We start from the raw sequence: 10,321 nt of genomic DNA on the forward strand, positions 1-10,321 counted from the left end.
GTTTTAAATGCCAAGTTACATTGTTTAATCCTGCTCATTTTTAGAGCTAATATTAAGTATTTGTTACTTTTTAAAAAATAGCTAATGTGCTTCCGATCTGCAGGAAATTGATCAGTGCTTGCTGTTGTTTATAGTCCCTGTTTCTGAGCGTTTGGCTCATTTTATGAATTTAAATTGTTAAATATGCGGCTGGAGGATCCCAGAGTGGAATTAATTTCCGTGTCTATTACATGGACCTTGGAAATCTCTCCAGTAGAAGCACAATGCTGCCCTGCTGATTCTGTATTGCAGCATCTGCGCTTTGCACACCTCTCATCAGTTTTCAACTTGAGCTGAATAGCAATAAAACTCGAGCCCGTGTATAAATATATTCCTTTTCACATAACTGGAAAAGTGAGTGATCTCACTCAGAGCATTTCACAGCAGAAATGTGTTCTTCTCTGTCATTTTGTTGCTCGCTTTGCATGAAGTTGTTCTCTGAACGGCTCCACGGCCCATGTTGTTGACGGCCATCAGAAGTAGATTTGGGTTATCAGCTGATTTCATAACCCTAACATACATCTGCGACTACACGTGCTTGCAGATTGGTCTTGTTTTTTTCATCAATAATCCTAAAGCTACTTCTATTGATAATATAAAATGAGGCAGTAAGGTGGGGAGAGAGAACACTTACAGCTTATGAGAATGTGGATAGCATGGCCATCCAGGAAGGAAAGAGCAATCACCAGATGCAAATCTTCAGCTAATCAAGTTGAAGCTGCACAGGCTCTTTTAGCGCCATCAAAGCAGGGAACACTGCAATGCAATGACGGCTTCAGATTAATCTGAATTGGGTTGCTTGGAAATCTTCTGTAGGATATCGATGCTAGTGTGAAGTTGGGTGATTTGATTTCTTTCATCGTTGAGTCACAAAGATCTTAATAGGTTTGGGTTGGGTTTAAAATGATTTCTGGAGGAAAATGAGCAAACAACAATCACACACCTGAAGGCAAAATAACTTATTTATTTTTCAACCAGCTTTACCAGTTGAATCCATCACAAAGCACAACTACATGCACATGAGCAGCACGCTGGCTGGTAGATCTTTCTATCACATCATGACCAACTGCCGGTACCCAACTGAACATGACACACTGGTTCACTAAATAAGTGAAGCAACTTTTGTCAGGCCATCGTTTATCATATGCCACCTGCAACATGTTTAAGACTGACAGCATGTGGAGCCTCAGCCCATCATATGTGTAATTATGCTCCTAACAGGTGGTCTGCAACACACTCAAACCTGCAATCCGGCTCGGAGGCGGTCGAGGACATGCGCTCAATACGAGCTCGTAATTTTAGCATGCTGTGTATAAAGGCATCTTTGGGATCTGAGGAATCTCACGACATCTGGAGCCGGCGGCCACTTTTCAAGGATGTTTCAAAAAAACACAAAAAACAAAACCTGAAACTAGGACAACTATGAAAGGAAATTGTATGTCATTAGACACTAAATAATCAGTTTGCTCTCAGCTGAAGGGGAAAAAAAGAACAAAAAACACATTAAGGTGAGGGCTGGTGTGACCATCATCCATTACTCCAGCGGCGGCGGTATTTGTCACTGGATGTCATCATCATCGAACAGGTCCTCGAAATCTGGCAAAGGAAGAAAAAAAAGAGAGAAACAAAAAAAAAAAAAACAATGAGTGCACTTCAGTGACACAACGTCAGGAGCATCAATCAGCGCGTCTGCACGTCCGGTGCTTCTGCAGCGCCAGGCGTTTTCTCATAAAGGAGGGAGGGGAGTCAAAGGGGGGGGGTGCCAGGTGATAAAAGTAAAAGCGCCAGCTGAGGGTCCCCTGGGAGCTGTTCCTGCGGCTTTGGCTGTTTGTGAGGTCACAGGTCAGTGCGAGAAGTGTAGGAACACGCAGGGGAAGATGTGCCACATCCTCACGTCCTCGCTGGCCGCAGGGAGTCGGCCCATCGCTCGTGGGCCCGCGGCACAGGAGAGAATCACTGGTCGCTCCGACACCGAGTGCTGGAAGCTGCATGAGTGCTGCTCTGTGATACGCGAGGTTGGACCGGTTCGCTTCATACGAAGGGCGCTGCTCTATTTTTGGGTGGCGGCGGCATCCATCCATCCATCCATGCATCCATCCATCCATCCATCCATCCACACGCTGTACACATCTTTCTAGCTCACTGATAAGTGAAGATTTTTGTAAAAAAAAAATTCCGTTCTTTGTCAAAAGGAAACCTGATTTGTTTATTTGTTTGCTTGATCATCTATGGTGTACACCTTTTGCAAAGATATTTACAAAACAACAGTGATTGAATCTTTCTATTGGGAAGCTTTTAAATCCAGGTAAAAAGGAATCTGCTCTCCCACACCGAGGACAAGAGTCAGCACCACATTATATTCAATTTATGTCACATAATATAATGTAATGTGCAATATTGGGAAATGACCCGGCTATCTAAATGACAGATTAAATGATAAAAACTAATTTATAATGCCTTTTTCATTGTCTTCTATCCTGATGATTTTTTTATATCTTCAGTTTTTTATTTAAGAAACAATTTTTAGCCGGTGTTAAAAGTTGCATCTCGTGCATTATGTCTCCACTGCAAAGAAAGAATTTGCGCCCACAACCCCCCACCCCCAGCACGTCACAGGCTGCTGTGTTAAAAGGTGTCATCAAAACACGAAGAACATAGAGATCTAACTGCACATGACAGACAAACAACATTCAGGCTCTAATTAAAGCCTTGAAAAGCACAAAAAACAAACACATTGACCACAATGAGAGACGGCTCAGGAGGACAAAGTTCATCTGGAGATGCCAAGAGCTCATTCCAAAACTCCTGCCGTTAAAGTGACGTGGTGAAACATGAGGTTCAGGGGTGTTGTATACAGTAGTGGAAAAAGGTTTTCGGACATTGAGGTTTGGCTGCGTCAGAGGCTCACAGACAAACAAAAATCCCTTTGTTGTTTCTTATTAGAAAGGCAAAACAAGAAAAGCAAATTCTTGCAGTTCTTGTGCTTCTCTACCCTTGGGGGCGTCACTTTGCAGAAACATCCAGTTCTGAGCCGGACGGAACAGTGCACATGCAGCATGAGGGTAAATGTTGGCAAATGCACTAAAATAAACCGCACCTGGAGACATAAGACGGATCCTTGGCAAATTGTGTTGTTCCATTTTATTTTATTTCATTTTTTATTCTTTCACTGTGTGTAGCTTTTATCTGTTGTTTTATTGCATTTGTTTGATCTTTGTAAAGTGTCCTCAAGTGTTGAGAAAGGCACTTGTAAACAAGTCTCTGTATTTTCAGGACTTCTGTCGATCCTGCGCAACATAGCAAACAAATATTTGGGCGTGTACGCCTAAAACAAAACTAAAGGAGAACATTAGTGTTCAATTTGTCAAAGAAGGCACCAGCAGAGGCGGATGTGCACTTCTGCACAACTCTCCAAGTCATTTTCCCACAGCTCGGTAGCTGCCCCGATGTTCCTCAGCCGCATGAAATAGCACAAATTAGCAGTGCACTTTCCCTTCTGCAGCTGCGAAAGAGGCGAAGCCAGCTTGTCACTGATTGTTCAAATGAATGAATGTCTAAAATGTGGGCCGAGGGGATTGAGAGGTGCATTCAATAAGCCTGCAGACGGCAAAGTGGTGCCCATTTCTGTCGGAGGGGGAAACATAAAGGCTGGCGGCCTAAATGAGCCTCACGCTCGGCACGTCCACAGATCCCCTGCTGAGAGGGCTACGTGGAATCAGCGTAGCATGTGGTGAGAGATGGGGGGGGAGGACAACGTTGAAGGCTGTTTGATGTAGCCGCGCCTCAGGACAGAGATCACACTACATTATAAAACACAGTTTGTAAAAGGGAGGGGGGGTGGGGGGGTACGAGGAATGTTTCGGGGGCCAGTAAAGAGATTTCCTGCTGCTGAGCAAACGGCGTTCCGTCGCCCAGAGGTGAAACAACATTGTGCACTAATAGATTCAGTCTGCCCCCGACTGACCATTTCCATTTCCAACGTAAAGACGACTCCTCCCGCACTTGGACGCGGACGACGCGGAAAGCAAACTTCAACTGCGCTGAAACACACGGCGGGACGTGGGACACGTAACGCAAACTTTGCGGACAGCAACAAATGTTCAGTGCCAACTATCTGCTGTCAAGGCCGGTCGCACACTCTGAATAGATGAGATCAGACAGAAAAAAGCTGGAACGCAAACATTGATCAAAGAAATGCGATACTCTGCTCATCCTTCGTGACATTTAATTAAAAAGAGGAAAAAGACGCGGCACTAAAGGTTGTGTGTTGAGTCAAACTGGCTCTGTTGGTTTTTGCAGATAAAAAAGCCACTTAAGAAAAGCAGCTGGGGGAGGGAAACTAAAGCACAGAGAAGTCAGCTCAGTGCTTCACAGTGATGGGAGGCTTCAGTGAAGCAACAAGAACTGATATTCATTTGGCAGGGTTTCACAGTATCAGATGCTGAGAGGCAAACACTGGTCATCTTAACCTGTTATCTCACAGCAGCTGACCTCACGTCTCTCTTATGGCAGCTGTGATGTCAGGATTGAATCAGACCCACGCTGGCTGTCAATCACAATCTGATGCAATCAGAGCTTCAGTTCTCTTTATCTTTGCAGCAATATTTGAATTTTTATGGTCACAATTATTACAAAGAGGTGTGAGACACATTTGGGTGTAGTGTGCCTTCTCACTGCCAATGACTTGATCAAAATGTGTCTGTCACTTTCGTCCACTAGAGAGCAGTCTAACAGTGCAATTACCGTAATAAGGGCTTGTGCTTATGAGACTTCTGGGTGCTAATCTTTTAGAGAGTCATACGAGCAGAATTCAACACGATTTTTGTACTTTGCTCTTTCTGTACCTTGCTTGTTGTTTTTTTCTATTTGTTAACAGGACCTCAGACTGTTTTTGAACCGTCAAAGCAGTGATCTCTATGGGTGGGCTCGTCATGCTCTCTCCCAAACACAGTCCTCCAGGTCACATGCTGTCATTGCCCACGTGGGTGTTGAAATCCCCCCAGAGGACTTTGGAATCCCCGGTCAGAACACTACCCAAGCAGCACCTCAAGGACTGCAAAATGGCTGAGTACTGTCAACTGCCGACAGGTACGGTCAGGACCCGATCCCTGACCTGGAAGTGCAGTGATGCAACCCATTTGTCCACCGAAGAGAATCCAAACACAGAGGCAGACAGCCAGGGAGCTATCAAAAACCCACATCTGTCCTCCGCCTCTCCTCATGAGCTCTTCCAGCATAGCAGAGAGTCCAACCCCTCTCAAGGATTCAGGTACGAGAGCCGACACTGTGTGTAGAGTTGAGGCCGACTATATCCAGCCAGGATCACTCAACCTCTTCCACCAGCTGCAGAGAGGTGATAGATATTTCATGTCCCAAAAGCCAGTTTCCCTCCACATAGCACCAGACCCCTCCGATTCTTCCTGCAGGTGGTGAGCCCACAGTGGGGCAGACCCATGTCTCTGCTTCCGGCTGGGCCTGAGCCCGGCCACCGGGTTCCACCAGATGGCCCCATCCGCAGGCGGTGACCCACCGGTCAAGATACTCGGGATCTTTGTTTTTCTTCTAATGAGGGTCCTCTGAACCACTCTGTCTGGCCCTTCACCGAGGACTACCAACCTCGATCCTAGCATCCATGGGGCACACAAACTCCACCACCACAGGAAGGTGGCAGTTCTAGTCGGAGGGATGATGCTGAAACCTGTTCTGCTACTGAGGTATTGGGGTTTTTGAAACATATACAAGGTTTTAAAACACTGACATTCATGAGCTGTTAAAAAAAAAAAAGCCATATTAGTAAACAAACTGCTTTGACCACTTTTAAAATATAGTAAAGAACAAGATGAAATTCTGTCTTTACGCTCCATTTGATTACATTCAGACAGGACAGGTTTAAGGATTTAAATAATCCCCTCTGGAAATGTTTTATTTACCGTTGAAGAAGTCTGAGTGAACGGCCTTTTCATTGGCTGCCAGGTCCATCAACAGTCCTGTGCTTCCTCCAGCCTGCCAGACAACAGACAAGCGGCCCAGAAACACATTTACACCAAGGAGAGGGTAAGACAGAAACACTGGCTACGTTCTAAATAGGGTTTCAACCTCTTCCAACCTAAATTCAAATTATTACAACAGCCTTCAACGGTCACACAGGCGCATATTAAGTCAAACCAGCTCTACAAACGTTTCGACAAACCTCCTTTGATTGATTTTGTTGAACTTGAGTTACATTTTTTTCCAACATAATATGAGGGTTAAATAATTGTAACGATGCTGGTGTGGCACTCCAAAATCGCGTTTACACTGATAGGTTGTAAAAATCACTGAATAAATTAAATACACTTTATAAATAACACTTTCTGTTTAGCGTCTAAAGTCCACTCATTGTGAAAACTGCAAAAGCACGCGAACAGACGCCCTGGTTCTATTTAAAAAAAAAAAAGAAAAAAAAACAGAGGGAGAGAGAGAGAGAGAGAGAGAGAGAGAGAGAGAGAGAGAGAGAGAGAATAGGAAAGCAGGATAGATACACAGTAAGCCTGCAAAATTACAAGTCAGGCTAACTTACAATCCAAGCTAATGTTGGTTAAACAAAATAACAAACGTTTACAAGATTAAATTAAACGAAAACCGAGTTAAACTAGTGCTCATGACCATCAAGGTGCTGCAAACTAAAACTAGCTAAAATAAATACTAAGGCAAAACTGGCTATTATCTTTACATAGAGCTTTAAACACTACGAGCTAGCAAGCTAAAGAGCAAACAAACCTCATCTAGGTCAACGTAGGGTCCAGCACCTTCCGGAAACATCTCGTCTACTGCTGGTTTCATGACCGTCGAGTTGGACTGATCCTTCAGGGGCATGAATAAAGGGTCACACAACGTTCTGTGACTGTGTCGTGATTTACACCAGATTCGAACAGAATCGTTAGCTACAGAAAACAGGAAGTCCCATGAGCCACACCGCCAAACTAGTGTGGTGCTCGATCAAAATAAGCCCGACGAACGAATGACCATACGGCACGAAGGTTCCGCGCTTCACTTCAGTTCAAGTACATACTCGTTTATATTCATATCCTTCAGATAATATGATATTATATATTCATACAATTTTTTTTATAAAATATTTTGTTGTGTATTCAGTAAAACGTTCATACATTAAATATACATACAATGCAGAAAGGCTGTATTTCTACAATTTTTTTTTTTATGTGTTTTTAATTATTAAACCTTAACTGTATGTGAAAGACTCACCACGCATTGTACAAAACATCCATTTTAATGCAATAATAATAAAGTATTACAACTAAAGAAAGAAATTGCTGAAAGGGAATGAATTGAGATCAAGTCGAAAAGTCGAATGCATGTTGTAAATGTGACTTTATGCTGAATGATTGGCATTGAAAAAACGATGCTGCTCAGTGATCACATGATAAGTTTTTAATTCAATTATATTGACTATTACATCCTTTATGCCTCAAATTTCCGTTGCAAACACCACAGCCCTTGACTTTTATATATATATATATATATATATATATATATATATATATATATATATATATATATATATATATATATATATATATATATATATATATATATAAAGTTTGACATCATTTCTGGCTTTAAAAGAAATTCCACAGAACTTTTTTTCATCTTGTTACATAACTCACAGATGAAATATAAATTTCAACGGTACATTAAACGGTATTTAGCTGTCCTTATATTTGTGCACAAGCTATAATCCAAGCTATAAAATACTTTATTTCCTTTAGAAGGCAAACTCACATTCCAAACTCCATTCATTGTCGACCTCTTACTAGCAACAGCACTATCTCTTGAGTTAAATTTGTGATGCTTAGAAAAACTTTTCGCAGCCTTGCTGCTTGCTGCCAATCATCCTGCTCACATCTATGTTATTGTCGGCAAAGGTCTGCCTGGCCGTCTCGATGGTGGCCTCCGGCAGAGTTCGCGTCCGGCCCAGGATCCAGGCAAAGTCGACGTGGAAGAGCCTCAGAATGTCTGTGCAGGAGTAGACCAGGGCGTAGTTCACATAGTCCGTAGACATGATCCAGTATGGGGAGTAAGGGAGCACTGTGGGGCAGAAAGGGCAGAAACAGATGAAATCCTGACAAAGGAAAGTGAGAAAGTAATATCTCTAATGAATTTATGAAACATCTTCCTTACCATAAGAATAAGTTATTCCCAACTTGGCCGGATTCTTTATATCCTCAACGACTCCAATCCCTTCGATTTTCCTCAGCTCGCCCTTTCTGTTCCAATCCAGACAGATACACTTCAAGTCGGATTACGAAGAACACACACCGTGCCAACGTCACCTCTCTGACTCCACATTTGCACGCAGAATGTGTCGATAAGACTCACAGAATTTCGGAGCTGACCACTCGAATAGAGTTGCCTGGCGTCAAAGTGAAATTGCTTTCGATGCAACGGCCCCTCTCAAACTGGGCAGGCAGTTTGGCAATTTCAAACCATCTCCCCATGAACTGTGAGGACAAAGACACACGGAAGCTCAAAGGCAAATTGGAGAGCAGCGGGTGGAGAGTATGAATAAATCTACATACGTAACACTTTCAGCTAAATGTACGGCAGGTGTCCAATCAAACCACTTCTTCAACAATTGGGGGAAATCAAGCACACACAAGTACCATTTTTCCTCAAGCTTAGCTTGACAACCCATCGCAAAATCACAGTAGCCTTTACACACAAGCTTACCTTGCAAAATGAAAAAGTTACTAATCTGTAGTTATAGAAATAGAATAGAAAATATTATATTATATTATAGAATTATTGCATTCTATAATATAATATATTGTATATTATTATATCATAGAATAGAAATATCTTAGATTTTCTTTTTACCGTAACCTCTCACCGTTTATGAATGCATTTACGTATTTATCAATAACAATGCAAGTCAATGCTTTTAGACTTTTTAGCAATTGAAAAAATATTTTCATTAAATTACATTTACATGTAATAGTAGCCCTCAGTTTTGCAAACAACATTCAACTGTTACTTTTTGCAAATCCTATCCAGTCGCATTAGATCATAAAGCACATTTAGGCTTTGACAGTCCTTAAATATCGGTTATATTTTGTTGTTGTTGTTGTACCTGCTTGAGAATGAAGGACGGTTGAACCGCTGGTTCTGGGCATGGTCCCCAGTGAGGCACCTGAGCCCTGATGAGCGGGAGGATGAACAAAAGCACCAGGAGTAAAGGTAACTTCATGGTGGAATCTGACATCTGTTACCTGCAAGCGGATGAGGAAAAACAAATTACAACATGCAGTTATATATTAAAATAACTTAGAGATCGTAGGTCAGAGATTTTAAAACTGTGTTGTTATAGAGTAAGGCAGCTAGTAATATAGACTAGATAAATATAACAAACAAAAAGAAACTATGTGAGCTATACAGGAATAAATAAATCAGCTTTCCGATGTTGATGCAGTCTAGAATTAAAATCTAATATAGTTTGAGGATATTTTAGCAGCTTACCATACCACACCACCTGATTTTCTCACCTTTTATCCTTATTTCTTAATTTTTCTCCTGGTGCTTCAACTATGTGTTCTCCTCCTTGGAAAGATCCTGGTATTTGAGTTGGAGACTTCCTCTGTGCGATTTTTCAGTGCTGGGATTGTGCGTCATCAATGGATTCTTTGTGTAGAGGCCTCTTTATTTCAGACATGAAGTAAACTATTAGCAAAGTGGAATCATGGGGGAGACACTGGCTCAAATGCTATTTAACAATCAAGATACTTCCCATGCTTAGCTCTTAGATGGGAGGATTTTTCTTTCAGTTTGTTTATTTTTAATGTATAAGGATTTTTTTTTTTTACCTTCATGTGCAAAAGATGCACAGGCACGGCTGAAATAGAATAGACACCTTTTCATTTTATTCTTCAGTTGAACTCAAATGTCCCAAATTTTACTGGGGTTTGACAAAATTAATCAAATTAAACCTGATTAAATTAGGTCCTGCATTGCTTCACAGTCGTGTTACAGTCGCATCCACTCTTCACTGCTCATCCAGCTACATGACTCACACTTTTGTTCCTCAGCACTCGTCCACAGTAAAACAATTTTTAAAAAAATGCTTGACCGTCATTAACTTCTACATGGGTCATTTCAGTCAACATAATTGGACATTGGTTGATTGTCCAACCCTTCCCCCACCCACAAGGGTTTATATTATATGCAATACACCGTGAAATATTGAAAGCATGATGCTTAAGCAGCTATTGCAAACCTTGAGAGTTTG

At 41.9% G+C, this 10,321-nt stretch overlaps 2 protein-coding genes across 2 annotated transcripts; both read right to left on the minus strand.

Moving 5' to 3' along the window:
* Positions 1 to 985: 985 nt before the first annotated feature.
* Positions 986 to 7,007, minus strand: cops9 (COP9 signalosome subunit 9). The gene is made up of 3 exons (XM_076021853.1): positions 6,799 to 7,007; positions 5,970 to 6,042; positions 986 to 1,635 (listed from the first exon to the last, which is right to left on the minus strand). Exons 1-3 carry the CDS (start codon positions 6,892 to 6,894, stop codon positions 1,598 to 1,600), a joined length of 207 nt encoding a protein of 68 aa, XP_075877968.1. The 5' UTR covers positions 6,895 to 7,007; the 3' UTR covers positions 986 to 1,597.
* An 834-nt stretch (positions 7,008 to 7,841) lies between these two features.
* apoda.1 (apolipoprotein Da, duplicate 1) lies at positions 7,842 to 9,666 on the minus strand. The gene is made up of 5 exons (XM_076019747.1): positions 9,582 to 9,666; positions 9,170 to 9,308; positions 8,419 to 8,540; positions 8,221 to 8,306; positions 7,842 to 8,127 (listed from the first exon to the last, which is right to left on the minus strand). The coding sequence occupies exons 2-5, from the start codon at positions 9,299 to 9,301 to the stop codon at positions 7,892 to 7,894; spliced, it is 576 nt and encodes a 191-aa protein (XP_075875862.1). The 5' UTR covers positions 9,302 to 9,308; positions 9,582 to 9,666; the 3' UTR covers positions 7,842 to 7,891.
* Positions 9,667 to 10,321: the final 655 nt, after the last annotated feature.

This window comes from Nelusetta ayraudi, unplaced genomic scaffold, assembly GCF_046127955.1.
Source record: "Nelusetta ayraudi isolate G7.1 ecotype Tasmania unplaced genomic scaffold, CSIRO-AGI_Nayr_v1 ptg000011l, whole genome shotgun sequence".
Lineage (NCBI taxonomy): Eukaryota > Metazoa > Chordata > Actinopteri > Tetraodontiformes > Monacanthidae > Nelusetta > Nelusetta ayraudi.